The 20937-nt window shown below is 44.7% G+C and overlaps 1 protein-coding gene across 1 annotated transcript; it reads right to left on the reverse strand.

Moving 5' to 3' along the window:
• Positions 1-8044: 8044 nt before the first annotated feature.
• LOC117360372 (perforin-1-like) lies at positions 8045-17380 on the reverse strand. Its single transcript, XM_033944072.1, has 2 exons — positions 16854-17380; positions 8045-10964 (listed from the first exon to the last, which is right to left on the reverse strand). Exons 1-2 carry the CDS (start codon positions 17378-17380, stop codon positions 9878-9880), a joined length of 1614 nt encoding a protein of 537 aa, XP_033799963.1. The 3' UTR covers positions 8045-9877.
• Between the last annotated feature and the right edge of the window lie 3557 nt (positions 17381-20937).

Consider the following 20937-nt stretch of genomic DNA (forward strand, 5'->3'; position numbering starts at 1 on the left):
AAGAGCGTTCCAATTTTCTACCACTCTCTGAGTGAAGAAGAACGTCCTTATGTTTGCATGGAATCTATTCCCTTTCAACTTTAGAGAGTGCCCTCTCGTTCTCCCTACCTTGGATAGGGTGAACAACCTGTCCTTACCTACTAAGTCTATTCCCTTCAGTACCTTAAATGTTGCGATCATATCCCTCTCAATCTCCTCTGTTTGAGGGAGAAGAGGCCCAGTTTCTCTAATCTTTCGCTGTATTGCAACTCCTCCAGCCCCTTAACCATCTTAGTCGCTCTTCTCTGGACCCTTTCAAGTAGTACCGTTTCCTTCTTCATGTACGGTGACCAGTGCTGGACACATTACTCAAGGTGAGGGCACACCATGGCCCGGTACAGCGGCATGATAACCTTCTCCGATCTGTTCGTGATCCCTTTATTTATTATTCCTAGCATTCTGTTCACCCTTTTCGCCACCGCCACAAATTACGTGGATGGCTTCATCGACTTGTCGATCATAACTCCCAAGTCTCTTTCCTGGGAGGTCTCTCCAAGTACCGCCCCGGACATCTTGTATTCGTGCATGAGATTTTTGTTACCTACATGCATCACTTTACACTTATCCACATTGAACCTCATCTACCATGTTGATGCCCATTCCTCGAGCCTGATTATGTCACGTTGCAGATCTTCGCAATCCCCCTGTGTCTTCACTACTCTGAATAACTTTGTATCGTTCGCAAATTTAATCACTTCACTCGTACCAATGTCCAGATCATTTATAAAGATGTTGAAGAGCACGGATCCAAGCATCGAGTCCTGCAGCACCCCACTGGTGACGCTCTTCCAGTCCGAGTATTGTCCATTTAGCCCCACTCTGTTTCCTATGCTGTAGCCAGTTTTTAATCCACATGAGTATTTCAGCCTCGATTCCATGGCTTGCAATTTTCTGAAGTAGTCGTTCATGCGGAACCTTATCAAACGCCTTCTGAAAATCCAGATATACAATGTTGACTGGGTCGCCTTTGTCTATCTGAGGATCATGCATAAGGAATTCTCCAAAGATGAGTCAAACAGTTGGGTAGCTCTTCTACCATTTTGGACACTAAGATCATGATTCCCCAATAACAGAGAGCAAGCTCTCTCTCAACTCACTTTGTTGCTGAAGATCCTGAAAAGAAAACAGAGACAAAAACAGCACTTTATAACATTTATGCAGAACATGCTGGATAATGACCATTTAGAGCTAGCTCCACCATTAAAAGATGATGAAGAATGTTGGTACTTACCTATCTTTGGTTTACATCCAAGGCCGGATTAAAGGGTAGGCCCAGTAGTGCCTTAGGCCCGAGGAGTTCAGGGGGGCCCGATGCCTGGAAGGACATGTCCTCCTTTTGGAAATGACTCAGGGCATTGGGGCAGATTTTGAATTTGCCCTCAGAAAGCCTAATTTGTCTGGATTTTAGCGTTATAGGAGGCGGATGCAGGAGAGCAAAAATTAAAAATCAGCCCAGAGGATCCAGCTGTGGCAGTCATTGAGCAGATGCACAGTCTCTTCAACACACGCCAGCTGGTCACCTAATGCTGTGCTGGAACCTCCTCTCTCCAGTCTTTGCCTTCCCACCTTGTGCATATACAGTGCAGTGCATGCCGGATGGCCAAAAACAGACAGTCTCTGAGATCAGCGAGGACTCTCTTCCTCCCCCCTCCCTTCCCCCAGGGCCAGCGTTAGGGGAAGGCAAACTGGACAGCTGCCCATTTCTTCTTTTTCATCTCAAGCAAGGCACTAATTTCATGCCTTTTGATCTCAGTAGTTGCTCTTTATTTATTGGTGCAGCTGTTTCCCCCAGAGCGGACAAAACAGGCTGAGGGTTTGGCCATGCCACCGGGTTCTTCAGAGCGAAAGTAAGGGGTGACAGGCAAGAGAGGTGAGGCAGAGAAAAATAAAAGGAATGGGAAAGCAAGGAGGAGAATTAAGTTCAGTTTTATTGCCCCGATGTCTGTGTAAGGATAGAATTTGAGCTATCTGTGTTGGGGTAGTTTCACAGTGGTAAGCAGAGAGTGGGGGTGAATGGACAATACTCGGACTGGAAAAGCATCACGAGTGGAGTGCCGAAGGGTTTAGTGTTCGGGCCTGTGCTCTTCAACATATTTATAAACGACCTAGAAATTGGCACAACGAGTGAGGTGATTAAATTTACAGATGATATAAAGTTATTCAGAGTAGTGAGGATACAGAAGGATAGCGAAGATGTACAAAGAGACATAAATATGCTCAAGGAATGGGCCGCGAAATGGCAAATGAGGTTCAATGTGGATAAGTGCAAGGTGATGCATGTTGGTAACAAAAATCATATGCATGAAAACCTAGGATATCTGGTGCTATACTCGGAGAGAGCCCCCAGGAAAAAGACTTGGGAGTACTTGTAGACAAGTCAATGAAACCGCTCGCAGAATGTACAGCGGCGGCAATAATGTCGAACAGATTGCTAGGAATGATTAAAAAGGGGATCACAAACAGATCTGAAAAGGTTATCATGCTGTTATACTAGGCAATGGTACACCCCCACCTGGAATATTGCATCCAACACTGGTCGCTGTACATAAAAAAAGACATAGTACTACTCGAAAGGGTCCAGAGAAGAACAACAAAAATGGTTAAGGGACTGGGGGAGTTGCCATACAACGAGAGGCTAGAGAAACTGGGCCTCTTCTCCCTTGAAAAGAGAAGACTGAGAGGGGACATGATCGAAACATTCAAAATATTGAAGGGAATTGACATAGTAGAGACAGAGAGATTGTTCACCCTCTCCAAGGTGAAGAGAATGAGAGAGCACTCGCTAAAGTTAGAAGGGAAAAGATTCCATACAAACTTAAGGAAGTTCTTCACCCAGAGAGTGGTAGAGGTCTGGAACGCTCTCCCGGAGGCTGTTATAGGGGAAAGCACCCTTCAGGGATTCAAGACAAGGATGAATAAGTTCCTACTGGAACAGAACATAAGCAAGTTAGGCTAGACTCAAATAGGGCACTGGTCTTTGAGCGGACTACTGGGCACGATGGACCACTGGTCTGTCCCAGCAGTGGCAAATCTTATGTTCTTGTCTCTTGTAGTTATTGCTACTCCTGCTGCCCAGTTTTTTACTGATGGGAGGTGGCAGCAACGCAGGTGCATATTGACATTCTAATATACAAAACAATACCAATTCTCTTCCCCAGTGGATGGAGAGAGGAGAAGAAGTGAGTTGGTCTGTGGAGGGAAATTAAGCTAACAGGCTAGAAAGGAAGAATTGGAGAGCAAACTACAAATGGGAAGGTGCATAAATAGAAAAAAGAGAATACAGTATAAACAGCTCAGAGGAAAAAGTGAAGAGATAGAGTTGAAAGTCTGAGAAAAATAGCTACTATATGGGTTTCTGACTGATACTTGTGATCTGGATTGGCCACTGTGGAGGCAGGATACTGGGCTAGATGAACCATTGGTCTGATCCTGTATGGCTATTCTGCCGACCGGGGACTGGGTGACAGAAGGAGGAAAGGGAGCAGAGGGAGAGAGAATTGTTGCACCCAACTAGAGGGAGAGAAAGGAAGGAATGAAAGGAGATGCCAGGACATGGAGGGCAAGGGGAGGAGATAGATACCAGATCTGAGGGGAGGAAAGGAGGAGAGAGATGAATGCTAAAATCTGCTGGGAGGGATAGATGGAAGGGAAGAAGACAGATGCCACACCATGGGGGGAGCAGAGAGAAATAGATGGATGCCACACCAATGGGCAGGAGAGGGAGAGATGGAAGAGAGAGACAGACAGTTTTCTGGAAGAGGCATAGAAAGAGAGCAGATGTCATATGGAAGAGGCAGAGAGAGGCCAGACAGTGGCTGGAAGGAAGAGAATGATGAGAAGATGAGGAAAGCAGAAACCAGACAACAAATATAGAAAAATTTTTCTATTTGTGTTATTTATTTATTTTTGCTTTAGGATAAAGTATTGTAGCTGTGTTGATAATTGTTTATTAATAGAAAATGGAAATAAGGTGATCCTGTTTATTGGACTAATTTTAATACATTTTTACTAATTCAGAGACCATAACTCCTTTTCTCAGGTCAGGCAAGGATACTATAACAGCAGTATAGTTTACTGACCTGAAGAAAGAGGTTTTAACCTCTGAAAGCTGAGAAATGTATTAGTCCAATAAAATGGCAGACATTAAATTTTCTTCCCACCATACCCCATGCTTTCTACCCAAATGCAAAATATAAATTGGCGGGCTTCCCAAAGCCCTGCCAGCTGAATATGTCTTCCTCTATGAAGGAAGGGGGGATTTGTTCAGAGATGGTTGGAGGTTGCATAGAAGAAAAACTACACTGGCACTGGTATGGTAATCTTTGTTATTTGTTTTGAATTTTAAAATACAAAGAAATAAAATGGAAATAAAGAAGTAAATAAATGGCGCAGGGCATGGTGGGGTGGGGACGGGGCGCCCAGTGGACTTGTGTGCCTAGGGGCCCTCGACAAATTAATCCTGCTCTGTATACATCACCCACAGAAACCAGGCAAGATAAGGATTGTGTTAAATTCCAAGGAGTCTCACTCAACAACATGCTGCTTTATGAGTGTGACATGATCAACAGCTTATTAGAAGTCCTGATTCATTTCAGGAAGGAATCTATCACCATAACAGCATATGTTTGACCCTTCTTTCTCACCTCAGTATCCAGAAAATCAATCATGTGAGGGTCTTATATCACAATAAATCGCAGATCACAATTAATCAAATTTAACCATGCTATAAATTATATAAGTTCACTCTGAGAGGCAGTCCAAATGGAAAATACATCATCAATAATTTGCATCCATGTCTTAACATACTTAATTTGAGGATATAGAAGTGAGAAACAAGAGTCAAACATTTTGGACACCACAGTCCACTATAAAGCCATTGAGAAATCAATTATTTAGATTATAGGAATTGTCATCCTGTTCAATTACGAGCAGCACTTCCCATTGGCCAATTTCTTTGGATTCGCAGAATTTATACTTTGATCAAGGAATGCAAGCAACAAGCTGAATTTTTAAGGAAGAAATTTTTGGCTAGGGGATATCCTGAGAATATTATCTCTAAAGCTTTTCTAATAGCATTATATGCCAATTTGGATTTGTTGTTACAGGACAAACCCCGTGAGGTATCATCTAAACAGGTGTGAGTACCATCATACTCTATGCAGGTGCAAGCAGTTGCTAGAAGCATATATCGGCAATGGCATATCTTCCAGTTTCACCCAGTTTTGCAGGAGGGACCTTACTTTGCATTTACCCAAGGCATCTGACTTTTTGGTGTCTTCTAATTTTTCATCTGATTCCCAGGGAGTGATGAAAGGGGAGTGAACACTCAGCATATGGACATTGCAGCATGCACGGAACTACTATAGTTGGGGAACAATGGATACTACATCCAATATTTGGCAAATCATATTGACTTTCATCTAGTGTCACATTTGAATCTATATATGTCATCTACAGTATATCAGTTCATGTCTATGTGGTCAAGTACATATAGGTCTGTTAAAAAAACAGACTTGTAGAGCATCACAGTTGCTTAAAGAGCCAGAGCCTTATGACTCAAATGGTAGCTCATAACATTGGGCAGGAACATACCTTTTCAGATTTAAAGTGGTTTATTTTGGAACAAGTTTTAACCACTTTTAATGGGGATAAAATGTCTTATTTATTAGCACGTGAACAATTTTGACTATATATATCACTTATAGATTTTTAAGCCATATGGTATGAATGTGTTCATTGAATGGTTAATTGCAAGATAACTTAGTAATTAGATCAATAAAGTTTGATGAAAAGTACATCGTCATTTCCTTTTTAGAAACATACAGCTGTGCTGCTGAAGATAGTGTGGGAGAGAGCTGCACCATTATGAGATTCCTTTGGTAATGGCTGTGAATTTTAGCCTGTCCTTGAGGAAGAAACAAAACAAAGTGCTCTTGTCAGGCAGTATTGAAAATTGATTCTCACACCATAAAGACAAAGATAAGTGATAAGTCCTTTGTACAGTATAATATAATTTTGAATATTGGACTGGTATTGATATATTACTTAGGAACGTCCAGTGAAGTGCAATTAACAGGCTGACTCTTTTTTTTGTTTTTAAACAATTTAATTATTTTTGAGCAACCACTTTGATTACACGAATGTTTAGGGTGACTGTTTGAAATGGTATTCAGTGACATATTGAGAGATTTATGATGTAAGGAGTAGGCTTATGGTCAATTCTATTCTATAAGATACTGCTGGGTGAACCTGAAAAAAAATTGACCGGATCTCTTGATGCTGAACACCCTCTCAATATTTATGTATATATAGCCCTGGTCCTGTCTCGCGGCCACTCTGTGGACTCCAGCCAGAGTCAGACACCCATTGCTAGGGCTCACAAAAAGAAATTGATGGAGGTTTTAACACACAATCCTCATAAGTCACATGGATCTCACTTCAAAGTCTCTCTCGAGTTTGGGTGTAGGTTGGGACTGGATAACTCCAGTAGGCTGGAGGAGTTGTAATCTGGATCTCAATCGCCACCCATTCAGACTAGACTAGCTGAAAGAAATCCAGCCCAGTCCAAGGTGCAATTGAACAAACAGGAACCTTTTATTTAACTTGATTGCCTATTTCCAATTTAATTATGTACAATTTGCTCAGTATTGACAATCATCAGGTTCAAGCAATCCTTTCAATTAATCATGTAATTATTTCTCTGTCCATCTCCCCCTCGGAAACATAAAAGACTCTCCTGCAGCATGCAGGGCATTGGCAGGAGAATGAGGATAACCAAGCCCCAAAATACTGTTTTCTCTATTTCAATTATTTTCTCTTTGTCTTCTCCCAGAAACCAGTAAGAATCTCCTTCAGTACATTGGGCTTTGGCAGGAGAATCAGGATAAACCAAAAGCCTATACTTTCTGCCTAATTCTCTTGATCTATTATTCCCTGTCCTCTCCCAGGAATCATTTAGAAGTCTCCTTTGGTGCTAGGGCCTTGGCAGAGAAACAGAATAACCAAAATCCTTGAGTTTATCTCACCCTCTCCTTTTACAACCTTCCTTCCCCTCTTGGGAATAAGGACCTCCTAGACCTTCTACTTTCCTCTAACTATTTCAGCTTACCCTCAGTGACCCTTTGAAAAATCCACTGTCTCTGTCTCTATGGTAGAGGCATTTTTCAGGAGGGTCACATATATAGAGTTACCAGATTTTACTCCTGTAAAATCTGGACCCCCATAGCCCCGCCCCCAGGCCCACCCAGTTCTGCCCAGCCCCATTATGTCCAAGTCATACCCTGTTCCACCCCTTTCCCCTCCAACCTCGTCCGCCCCTAGCCCCGACCCCTCAACCTGTTCTCATCCGCTGGACCACGTTGGGAGAGCATCTGCACATGTGAAACGCAACATGATATCGCATGCACGTGACATCACCGCGTTGAATCTGCGCAAATGCAGATGCCCTCCCAACACGGTCCCATGGTAGAAGTTTTTCAAATCCTGGACAAAGTGCTGGGTTTTGAAAAGCCGTCCGGACACCCATACATGTCCTCTAAAAAGAGGACATGTCCAGGAAAATCCAGATGTCTGGTAACCCTACACATATATAAGGGAAAGATTTCTATTATTTATTGGAGCCTTGGTTTGCCTAAGAACTTAATTAGGAAGTTGCAAGTAAAGGGTGGGCTTTTTTACACAGATTTTTTTTTTTAATTGTAAAGTGAAATAAAACATACCACCATTGCAGTATAATTGCTTTATTGCAGTACAGATCCTTGGAATTGCAGTACAGATCCTTGGAATTGCATTGCAGAGCAGATTCAGGTAGTATGATTCCACCATTATCAGAAAAAAAAGCTTACAAGGAAAGATGAGCACAGACACATTACCCTATCAGCAAACAGGTCAAGGAGGGTCCCTTCTCTCATTCCATAGTAGTGGAATGCTATTTTCTACCAAAACAAAAAAGGAGAATATGAAGGAAGCTTTTAAGAGTCAATAGTTAAATCACTGACACCTAGAATTTTATTAAAAGTAATATGCAAAAGCTGAAATAAAAACAGGATATTATTGTATCAGGAGTTGACACTATTCCAGTGATCAATCCTTGACCAATCGCTCTGTGAAATCAACTGTAAGGAGATGGTGCCTAAGAATTATACAAGAAAGTGGATGAGGAACTGGGAGTTTCAGAAAGAATCCTTAAATAAACTAAACTAAACCTTAGGCTTATATACCGCATCTTCTCTATAACAGTAGAGCTCGGCACGGTTTACAAGAAATTAGAAAGGAGAACAGATACAATATGGATTTGGAATAGTAAGGAGAGAAGCAGAATTTATAACTGTGAAAATAGCCAAGTTTTCAGATGTTTTCAAAATGGTTGGAAAGAGCCCAGATCGCATAGTTGAATAGGAAAATTATTCCACAGCTCAGTAATTTTGAAAAGTAGAGACTTCCCTAGTTTGCCAATGTAGGTTAACACCTTTCAACGTAGGAAAGGACAATTTAAATTTTTGAGTAGATCTGGTAATGTCAGATCTTACAGAATTCCAAGACAGGGGAATTAAAGGAGGAAGCCCCCCTTATTTCAAAGCAAGAGGAAAGGAAAGAGACCTTTGCAGAAACAACACCAGAGTACAGATGGTCCAAGGAGGAAGGACAACCAGAAGTTCAACCATAGAATTTTGTTGAAGCTGGAACCAACATGGCCAAGTTTCAGCATGTCTTTATCAAGATTCATCAGATTTTTCAATAAGAGTACAAATTTTCACACAAGCAGCCTGCTAGGAAAAATAGCATCTCACTTCCAAAACAGTTACGGTATTACAATTAGTGGATCTGTCTTATTCTGTGGTTGAAGTTCTTGTTGTCCTTCCTCCTTGGACCATCTTTGCTGTCTGTTCTCCAGCTCTCCTTATTTCAGAATCAGATATTTTGGGGTATTCCAGAGGTGGAGTCAGCACTTGGCCAGTTGAGTGGTTATACTGAGCAATTAACTGGCCAAGGTAACCACATAAATAGGACCACATAAAAGTCAGTCCTATTTGATTTACTAAAGCTAATTAAACGCTGTATAATCGCACATAACTAGCTATGTTTTAGATGGCTCCACAAACCTGGAAATTCAATGTTGAAACCTGGAGATGACACAGAATTGAATTTCTGGGCATAATACCACCAGTGGTCACTAAAACGCTAATCACTACTATTTAAATAGCAACACCATTGGTCCTAGAATCCTTTGTTCATGCTAAAATAATAAATGCCGTAATTTATAAAGTGGAGGTTGAACCAGTGCTGAGCTAGAATACTAGAATTTACACACATACTTATCACCTAAATCTGCATGACTTCCTAAGTGAGGATCTTGAATGCCCATCTACTCAACATGTCTTAAGCTTCCAGTGTTATTTATTTATATTTATTTTCTGCATTGTCATAGATTTGTTATGATTCATTATTGATTTTTGCTGTTATATAGGCTTTTGAATTGTATTAATTGGATTTTATCATATGATTTGACATGTGCATTGACTTGGGCATTTGAGACAGGCAACTAATAAATGTAAACAAATAAAATATGGAATAAAAGTAAGGAATTCAAAAAATCCTATCATGGATATGGAGAGATATCTTTCAGACAGTCACACTTTGTGTATTTTAAGCTGTATGGACAGAATAACTGGGCAGACTGAATGAGTTGGTTCATTGTTGTGGCTATCTATTATGTTACCATGTTTCCAAGACTAGCTTAACATTCTTTCTAATGACTTTGGGACATCTCTCAACCACAGGCCTTTTCCTCACACATTTTGGCTACAGTTGATCTCACAGACCTAATCATCATATCTCCTCAATTCCTGGCAGGGGTGTAGTCCCGGCAGTAGGGACCAGAGAGCTGATGGCTACATGTAGCCTTAAAGCTGAAGTAAAGATAACCGTGGCGGAAATAACACCGTTCCTTTCTGTCCTTAGCTGTTGCAATAATAGACCTCCAGCAACTACCTAGCAGGTCATCCCATATAATGTCCTTGTCCCAGACTTCCACCCTCAGCTGCAGCTCTGGAGTCAACATGAGGTCTCCAAAGTCCAGCGTTTCATTCCATTTGGGGTTGTTCTGGTTCATGATAGTTCTCGTCCGTCGCATCTTGGCACCAATAAATACCTTAACATAGCAGTCAGGAGCACTGGTCAGGTCACCCTGAAGATCTTTTGACAAGTGGATGGTCACAGATAAGCTGGATAGTCCTCTTCTTCTGGAGCAGCAGCTACTAGTACTCTGGCTAGTTGGTTGACATTCACACTTGCACCTGGTATTTTGTCTAAACTGTCCTCCAGGTGGGCAGTGCAGGCACTGCTTTGCCACAGCCCTCTTCAAGATGTAGTCAGTGATGGCTCTCTGGAGGTGCTTCCTGGTGGGCTCAGTGTCAGGAATTAGCTCATGAAGTGGCACTAGGGAATATGAGATAATGTCAGGCAGACTGCTTAAATTGCTGACCCAGGACCTGAAAGATTTCTGTGTCTTGGAATTGGAGAAAAATAGGTCTGTGTGCAAACTGATATCACCCCCAATCACCTCCATTTTTCTGTCAGAAAATCTGGCAGAGAAATTCCTGTTGGACAGGAAATTTTGTTTGATTGTGTTACATCGTTCAGATGCTGAGTTGCTGAAAAATCCAAAGAGATTCATGGAAGCCTCCATTCCAAGACATTCCTTGACCTCATGGTCAGATAGTTGGTCCAAGGAGATCTCACAGGTCCTCAAGGCTGTGACTGCATGGACTCGTCCCCCCAGCTCCACCTGCTGGATGTAATGAGTGCCATAGATATTAATCAGTGAGTCATACTGAGTGTGTGTTTGGTTATTGTAGATCTTAGGGAGGGATCTCAGTCGCTCAACAAATTGAGGTTTCAAGGTGGGTTGACCTCTTATATGGTACCTGCAACAGAGAATGAAATGTGGTAACTCGTGGTACAAGAAATAGCATCTTGTTTTGGTTTATTAATGTTTTAGTTATGGTAAATAAGTACCATGAATCAAGTGTCTTAAGGATTATCTTCAGCTGGTTGACTGATAGATGTCTTATGGTATGCTACTTTGATGTTTCAATGGGCTCTCTTCAATCTAGAGCACATTTTAAATGATTAAGTACGAATAGATTTCATAAAACTTTTTGGGGTTAATGTTCTAGTTATCAAGTTAGCAGGTACTGCTAACCAGTTAAGTGCTGGCAACAGGGATATGCAACTGCACTAACTGGAAAGAGCCACTGAATAAGTATTCTGACTACTTCTACTCTATCTGGACAGTGCTGGGCAGTCCATGGAAGGAGTTTGGACAAAGCTAGAGACCATCAAGTTATTGGCTATATTCAGACCAATAACCAGATGACACATTGGATAAAATGTATTTGATTAGCGGTCTGACTATCGCTGCTAACTGGATAGCAGCCCCACTCAGCACTGAAACTGGATATTCAGCACATTGTATGTAATCAAGTAAACATAAGATGGACAAGGGTCCTGCTTTGGAAAGGATATCTCATATTTTGATTAAAACCAGACAGTCTGAGATTTAATTTGTGACCTGCAAGTTTTTCTAAACATTGGCTTCAACATTTAAAAAAACATGTGTATTCAGCACTATGCATATGGCCAGCAGCCCTGACTATACATACATGTCACTGACTGCTAGAAAATAAATGGATAGCTGCAATAAACCATATAGCTGAGCAGTTTAATTTAGGACAGGCTTTTTGCTGTCATACATAAAGCTATTTAGCTATATGGATAGTAACTGAATAGTGTTACTATCTGTATAGTTTGGTGAAATATCCTCACTTTGTTTTAATTCTACTTTGGCATTACTACTACTACTACTAATTATTTATACAGTGCTTCTAGATTTGGCCTGTCGTTCCTTCATGGACTACCACACCTCCATTTCTATTTGTGTCTATCTTCTGCGGTTCTGCTCCCAGCCCTTCAGCTATGAATATGGTTCAAACTCCTCTTACTGACCTACAAATGTATTCACTCCGAACTCATCTCCCCTTATGCTCCTCCCATAAACTCCATTCATTGGGTAAGTCCCAACCTATCCATACCCTTCTCCCCCACTTCCAACTGCAGACTCCGTCCCTTCTATCTTGTTGCCCCATATGTCTGGAACAGACTGCCTGAGTCATTATGTCAGGCTCTGTCTCTATCAGTATTCAAATCCAAGCTAAAAGCCCACATTTTCAAGGCTGCTTACAACTCCTAACACCCACTCACCGTAAGATGCCTATGTCCATCCTATCATTCTTTCTGCAAGAAATTCCCCAACCCTTATATGTCCTGTCTGTCTGTCCGTCTATTACATGTTACATGTACAAAGCTGCATATGCCTTTCATTGCTATAGTGTGACAGGGAAGCCTCTGTCCCAGCCAAAAAAACTACAAGACCTATCATGCACCCTGTCCTGGTCCCGGGAAAACCTGGCATGGAGCCGGGCCAACCAGCACAGCCAGGAAGGGAAGAGAAAAGACAGGAGATAGCACGGCCCAAGAGTCAGAGGGGGAGAGCATTATCACCTAAGTATTCCCCCTATTACTCCTTTCCTCCAACTGTGAAACCAAAGCCCAACCCAGGAGGGGGTGGGGCTGGCCCTCAGGGAGTGCAGGCTAAAAAAGCCTCTAATACAGACTAGCAGGAGGCAACTGGGAGGCACAGCTGGGGCTAATCCCAATCAGCTCTCAGCCAGGAAAGATTGCAGCTACCACAGAGTACCTGTGCCTCAGCCTAGGACACTATCCTGCAGACACCCCAGCAGGAGGGGGATTGAGAGCCCGGGGAGGTATCTCACTTGGACGGACAAACCCTGGGAGGGTGAGCCCAGAGATTGGCAAGAAGGGGACCCGGTTAGTAAAGAGCTAACCCACAGGCAAGGAGGTAATTGGGAGAGAGTGCCTGAAGTTCCTGGGTGGAGAAATAGTCTGGGCCAAGAGATGAATGATTGGGAAATGAACAATCTTGCTGAAGAATGTGAACCTGGAGAGTCCATGGAGATAGGGGAGAGTGAGATATAGTATTCATACTAAACTTCCCCCAGAAATCCGGTCCAGGATTGGAAAACCCTGAACCCAAGCAGGGCTTGGACAGGGCAGAAGCAGTCCTCTCCAAGGGAAAATAAATCCTTATAGGAAGATTTAAGTTACCATTCCTTCAGAGGATTAGTAAAAAGGAGGGTAATTAATTTGGGTTTTTTTTCTGGGAATGGCTTACCCGACCTAAAGCATTTGGCAGAAAGCGTGGCAGCCCAAACCTTTGTGTTTTCCTTTTTCTTCAGTTTTTGTTTGAACTGGCATTGTGTATTGGACCTGGAAGCTCCAGGCAGAGCCCAAGGACTTGAGCCATATTTGGGGCTTTTGAGAATGTGCAAAACTGATTACCTGTTCCTAGATATTTTTTCCTTTACAAACTTTAATAAACTTGAATCCAGTTCTTAGAAGATCCGCTTTCCGAGTTTTCATTTCACCAGCCATATAAAAGGCGCTACATTAAATCTACCTGTGGTCTGGGTCCGGCTTCCCACCAACCTGGGAACCGGCCCGGTCACAATAGAAATGATAAATAATAGGAGGAGGTGGAGGAGCTCTATAGTGGTAGGCAGACTTACATTGAGCACTTTTCTGTCCTGCCAATAGCCAGCCTTCTAGTGGTCAATGTGAGTCATACTATGAAGCAGGAGAAGAGGGAGTGAGAAAGTCAAAGAATTGGTTTTCCCAGACCTGGTGATTCCACATCCACTTGGGTTTGCAGGATATCCACCTTGAATGTGCATGAGTGAAATCTACATACACTGCATATACAGTACTACCGTATTTTCACGCAGATAACGCGCACCTGTGTATAACGCGCACACGGGTATAGCGCGCAGAAACCACAATATTATGTATAAAAACTTTTGTATACCGCGCTCACGGGTATAACGCGCATGCTGCCCGACTGTCCTTTCGCCCGCCCCGACTCTCCTCTGGCCACCCCGACTCTCCTTTCGCCCGCCCCGACTCTCCTCTGGCCACCCTGACTCTCCTTTCGCCCTCCCCGACTCTCCGTGCGCTGTCCCGACTCTCCGTTTACCCGCCCTGCCCTGCCCCCCCCCCCGGCAGGACCACTCGCACCCCCACCCAGAAGGACCGCCGACTCCCCGACAATATCGGGCCAGAAGGGAGCCCAAACCCTCCTGGCCACGGCGACCCCCTACCCCCACCCCGCACTACATTACGGGCAGGAGGGATCCCAGGCCCTCCTGCCCTCGAAGCAAACCCCCCTCCCTCCAACGACCGCCCCCCCCAAGAACCTCCAACCGCCCCCTCATAAATGCTTTTATTAGAAGCTTATGGCTTGCCCACTAAATATTCTCTCTTCTGGAAGACACAGCAGAGAGTCTAATAAGAGCCCACGAGATACAAAAGTTTTTCTACATAGTTCCCACCCCCCCCCACGCCCGATTCACCCCCCCCCAGCAGGACCGCTCGCACCCCCACCCCGAACGACCGCTCGCACGCGCTCCCACCCGCACCCGCGATCGGAGCAAGAGGGAGCCCAAGCCCTCTTGCCCGGCCGACTCCCCGACAATATCGGGCCAGGAGGGAGCCCAAACCCTCCTGGCCACAGCGACCCCCTACCCCCACCCCGCACTACATTACGGGCAGGAGGGATCCCAGGCCCTCCTGCCCTCGACGCAAACCCCCCTCCCTCCCTCCAACGACCGCCCCCCCCAATAACCTCCGACCGCCCCCCCAGCCGACCCGCGACCCCCCTGGCCGACCCCCACGACACCCCCACCCCCCTTCCCCGTACCTTTGCTAGTTGGCCGGACAGACGGGAGCCAAACCCGCCTGTCCGGCAGGCAGCCAACGACGGAATGAGGCCGGATTGGCCCATCTGTCCCAAAGCTCCGCCTACTGGTGGGGCCTAAGGCGCGTGGGCCAATCAGAATAGGCCCTGGAGCCTTAGGTCCCACCTGGGGGCGCGGCCTGAGGCACATGGTCGGGTTGGGCCCATGTGCCTCAGGCCACGCCCCCAGGTGGGACCTAAGGCTCCAGGGCCTATTCTGATTGGCCCACGCACCTTAGGCCCCACCAGTAGGCGGAGCTTTGGGACGGATGGGCCAATCCGGCCTCATTCCGTCGTTGGCTGCCTGCCGGACAGGCGGGTTTGGCTCCCGTCTGTCCGGCCAACTAGCAAAGGTAGGGGGGTGGGGGTGTCGTGGGGGTCGGCCAGGGGGGTCGCGGGTCGGCTGGGGGGGCGGTCGGAGGTTCTTGGGGGGGGCGGTCGTTGGAGGGAGGGAGGGGGGTTTGCGTCGAGGGCAGGAGGGCCTGGGATCCCTCCTGCCCGTAATGTAGTGCGGGGTGGGGGTAGGGGGTCGCCGTGGCCAGGAGGGTTTGGGCTCCCTCCTGGCCCGATATTGTCGGGGAGTCTGCCGGGCAAGAGGGCTTGGGCTCCCTCTTGCTCCGATCGCGGGTGCGGGTGGGAGCGCGTGTGAGCGGTCGTTCGGGGTGGGGGTGCGAGCGGTCCTGCTGGGGGGGGGTGAATCGGGCGTCGGGCGGGGTGGGAACTATGTAGGAAAACTTTTGTATACCGCGCTCACGCATATAACGCGCGAGGGGTATGCGCGGTAGGTAAAAACGCGTATAACGCGCGCGTTATATGCGTGAAAATACGGTATATGAATATGTATCTCATGCATATCCTTGTGAACCTCCTGAAAACCTGTTTGACTGTGAGGCCCCTAGCATAGGTTTAGAGGAGTAGCCTAATGGTTAGTGCAGTGAGCTTTGATCCTGGTGATCTGGGTTTAATTCCTATTGCAGCTCCCTGTGATCTTGCACAACTCACCTAACTTAACATTGTGCCAGGTACAAAAATAGATTTTGAGCCCACTGCATATAATGTGTACAGCTAGAAGTGCTACAGTATAATCTCGTTATAACGGACTCACTTATAACGGAACCTCGCCTATAGTGGATGAGGTCCACTGGTTCCGGCTGTGCGCCTTTATAAACATGCAGAAAATCATCGCATATAGTGGACTTGCATATAACAGACTTTTGGATATAACAAACAACCAATTTGGTCCCCAGAGCCACTTTTAGCTGTAGTTTTGTTCTGCTAAAATGGACATGCAGGCTCCGCCTACAAGGCGTGTGGCGTGCTGGTGATATAGTATCAAAATGCAGCCCAGAAGAAAATGACAGATTATTTTTCTTTCCAGTACAGTAAACATAATGCTTTAGATTTTAGAACATCTTTTCGTGTTCTGGTTTTGCAATCATTTCATGCCATACCAATGTTTTGCTGAGTTTTGTTATTGATGTTGCTGGTATGCTTGTGCAGTGACTGTTGTTCATTGATTGTACGTTGTTTCAAGTTGACCTAATGCAACTCTGGAAATAACGGACTCTGGAAATAATGGACTGTTTATCCAGGTCCCTTGAAGTGTTTTATGAGATTATACTGTATAGAAATTATTAGTAGTAGTTGTACGCTTAAAAGCCTAGGATAGAAGCACTGAGGGTGGCAGCTAGTGGGAAAGCTGCCATCAGACCAATTAGTTGTGTTTGCCTCTGAAGAAAGGGCCCTCTAAACCAAAGTAGGAAAAATAACAGTGCTGGCAAGTTAACCGAAGGGGGTGTGGGTGGGGAGACACAACAGTGTTGGCAAAAAAGAGGCTCTCTCCTTCCAGCCATAGGTATATTCATTCTGTGCACAAAATCTAAAACTCTTCATTGCACATTTCTGCAGATTTTGCCAGAAGTTGAGATTGGATAGCTTTTCATACCTGTACTGTTTGCAGACTACTTCATGAGTCACAAAACTGAACCTGTCTTGCATGGATTTCTTCATGGCAAACTGGGAGAGTTGGGATTGGCTTCCAGCAACAACAGCATTTATTGATACCTTCTTCACTCCTAGACCGATACTCCAGTCATTTTGGATGCTAGAGCTGAGGGCCTCAGCCAGGTCTGTGCTGGACTCATAAAGGACACTGGACAAACTCATGGTGCACTTGGGGAAGACCTGCCAGCCCCCTATAGCTTGTGGCAGCCACTGACGCTGACCACCTAGCAATGGGTTACGGCAGAGAATGCAGGTATCATTGACAGAGTTCTCAAAATCATCCATAGAAATGACATAAGCACCTTTCCTCTTCAGGGTGGTCACATCAAAGCCTTCTCCTGCCAGGTTATACCCTGGTATAGTATTGGCTCTCCAGCATTCTTCTAAAGTGGTCTCTGTGCATTGCCCATGGGCAACTGGGAAGAGGAAGGCAAAGTGGAAGAAAATCCATTGAAGGAGAATCAACATGGCGTCTGCATAAAGGGGAAACCAAGAGATGAGAGGAAAGTTTGTTTATTTTTGAAGAATGAAGAAATACATTTCTATTGTTTGTCAAAATCTTATAGGGGGCAACTTTCAAAGTGCATACAGTATGTGTAAAATTTATGGACACTTTTTTCCTGAAAACATTACAGTAGTGAACATTGAGTGAGGAAATGTAAAAATACACAAATTTCATCTACTATTTGTAGGGGTACTTTTCCTGTGTAAACGTACACACATACTTTTGTAATAGCAAAAGTACTATATGCATGTAAGAACATTCTCTGGCCCAACTACACCCCTGGAAACACCTCCCCACAAATACACATGTATGCACCATTTCTGTGTGTAAAACCTTATTACACATGCAGATATGCCTTTACAACTTGCTTTTTCTTAAACATTATTGATGCATCTTGGGACATGGCCTGTGATCGACTCCAACAATGACAATATCACCATGCTGTTTAACCACATTAATTTGATCAAAAACAAAATAAATTAACTGATGGCATCACTGAGAAGGAAATGCATACCCAGGCTAAGACAAGGACAGAGGAATGGGAAAGGAAGAGCAGAAATGAGAAGAGGTGGGCAGGAGGGCAGTAGTGCTCCCTGATTCACCAATTTGAATCGATTAATTTTCCCCCAAAATCAGACTCACCGATTTAGTGGCCAACCCTCTCCCCTTCCCCCGTTGAGGCCTGACATACCTCCAGGGCTTCCTAAAGCAGCAGCAGTGGCAATGGTGGACAGCTAGCAGACACAGGCTCTGAACAGACTGGGGCCTTCCCTTTGCGTGTCACTGATAATTTCACTGATGACACGGTGGTGCAGGCCACAAACAGCCTGTTCAAAGCCTGCCTTTGCTAGCCATCCACCGCCACTGTTGCTTCTGTACTTGGAGACCCGACAGTATGTCAGGTATCGGGGGGGAGGGGGGCGATTAGGAAGTGCTACACAGGAGAATGGGAGGGATGGAAAGCTGCTGCACAGGGGGATGGGAGGGAGGGATGGAAAGCTACCACATAGGGAGATAGGAGGGAGGGACAGATAAATGCCACACAGGGGGTTAGGAGGGATGGAAAGCTGCTGCACATGGGGGGGGAAGGAAGAATTGTTGGACATGGGGTGGAGGAGAGGAAGGGAGTGCAACAAAAAGGGGTGAGAGGGAGAAATCCTGCATATGGTGGAGGGGGAGGGAGACTTGCATGGAGAAGAGAGAGGGAGAAATGTTGGACATAGGGTGGAGGGCAGGGAGAGATGGTTCTGATAGAATGCTAAAATTTCAAAATAGTTGCATGATTGCGTTGCAGTTGCACAATTCAATTGCTCAGTTCCCTATGATGATTTAGAACCTCGAAAGATATTGTTGACCCCTCAGTGTAATTTTTGGTAGCTGTATGCTTACATCACTTTTTTTTTTTTTTTGCGCTAATTTAATCCAGAAAATACCTGACCCCTGATGCAGGTATTTTGAGCTGAAACACAGCTGTGTAGGGTCTTTCTACTGGTGCCACTGGACGCTGGATATAATAAACTTACCTTTGGTTCTATGAGTTGTGCCTTCTGCCTTGCTCTGTGTGGTATCAGTGGATAACACCACATAAGCAATTGAAGTGGAGTGGACAGAAGCTTCTACAACCCGGTTACGTTGCTTTGAATATTGACCCCTATACAGTATGTTTATCTTATGTGTTTGTGTGGGGGAGGGGTCAATTTAGTACAAAATTGAAAATGATTTTTGTAGTATGTAATGGACAGAGATGGTCATAAAGGTGGAGGAGTAGCTCTCTATGTAAAGATCAATATCCAAGCGACCGAAATGCAAGGGACCTGGGAGAGGAAGAAGCAATATGGATTGCTCTGAAAAGAGAAAATGGAACTTCTATCTACGTGGGTGTAGTCTACAGACCTCCGACTCAATCACAGCAAATTGATAAGGATCTGATTGTGGATATCCAAAAGTTTGGAAGGAAAGAGGAGGTTCTGCTGTTGGGAGATTTCAACCTGCCGGATGCGGACTGGAATGTTCCGTCTGCGGAATCGGAAAGAAGTAGGGAGATTGTGGATGCCTTTCAAGAGGCTCTGCTCAGACAAATGGTGACGGAACCCACAAGGGAAAAAGCGATATTGGATCTGGTCCTCACAAATGGAGAAGAGTATCTCTAATGTTCGAGTGGGTGCTCACCTGGGTGGTAGCGATCATCAAACGGTTTGGTTTGATATAACGGCTAAAGTGGAGAGCGGCCGCACGATACTTAAAGTCCTAGATTTCAAACGTACGGACTTTAATGCAATGGGAAAGTACCTGAAGAAAGAGCTGTTAGGATGGGAGGACATAAGAGAAGTGGAAAGACAGTGGTCTAAGCTGAAAGGAGCGATAAAAATGGCTACGGACCTTTATGTGAAGAAAATCAATAAAAACAAGAGAAAAAGGAAGCCGATATGGTTCTCCAACCTAGTGGCTGAGAAAATAAAGGCAAAAGAGTTGGCGTTCATGAAATATAAAAAAACCCAAGAAGAGGAGAGCAGAAAGGACTACAGGGTGAAACTGAAAGAAGCCAAGAGAGAGATACGTTTGGCGAAGGCACAGGCGGAAGAACAAATGGCTAAAAATGTAAAAAAGGGAGATAAAAATTTTTTCTGATATATTAGTGAAAGGAGGAAGATAAAAAATGGAATTGCTAGGCTAAAAGATGCTGGGAACAAATATGTGGAGAGTGATGAGGAGAAAGCAAATGTGCTAAACAAATACTTCTATTCTGTGTTCACAGAAGAAAATCCTGGAGAAGGACCGAGATTGTCTGGCAAAGTTACACGAGAAAATGGAGTAGATTCTGCGCCGTTCACGGAGGAGGGTGTTTATGAGCAACTTGAAAAACTGAAGGTGGACAAAGCGATGGGACCAGACGGGATCCATCCCAGGATACTAAGGGAGCTCAGAGAGGTTCTGGCGAGTCCTATTAAAGACTTGTTCAACAAATCTCTGGAGACGGGAGTGATTCCTGGGGATTGGAGGAGAGCGGATGTGGTCCCTATTCATAAAAGTGGTCACAGGGATGAAGCAGGAAACTACAGGCCGGTGAGCCTCACTTCAGTTGTTGGAAAAATAATGGAAGTGTTGCTGAAAGAAAGGATAGTGTATTTCCTTGAATCTAATGAGTTACAGGATCCGAGGCAACATGGCTTTACAAAAGGTAAATCGTGCCAAACGAACCTAATTGAATTTTTTGATTGGGTGACCAGAGAGCTGGATCGAGGACATATGCTAGATGTAATTTACTTGGATTTCAGCAAAGCCTTTGATACAGTTCCTCACAGGAGATTGTTGAACAAACTTGAAGGGCTGAAGTTAGGACCCAAAGTGGTGAACTGGGTCAGAAACTGGCTGTCAGACAGACGCCAGAGGGTGGTGGTTAATGGAAGTCGCTCGAAGGAAGGAAAGGTGACTAGTGGAGTCCCTCAGGGTTCGGTGCTGGGGCCAATCCTGTTCAATATGTATGTAAGTGACATTGCTGAAGGGTTAGAAGGAAAAGTGT

This window comes from Geotrypetes seraphini, chromosome 5, assembly GCF_902459505.1.
Source record: "Geotrypetes seraphini chromosome 5, aGeoSer1.1, whole genome shotgun sequence".
Taxonomy (NCBI): Eukaryota; Metazoa; Chordata; class Amphibia; order Gymnophiona; family Dermophiidae; genus Geotrypetes; species Geotrypetes seraphini.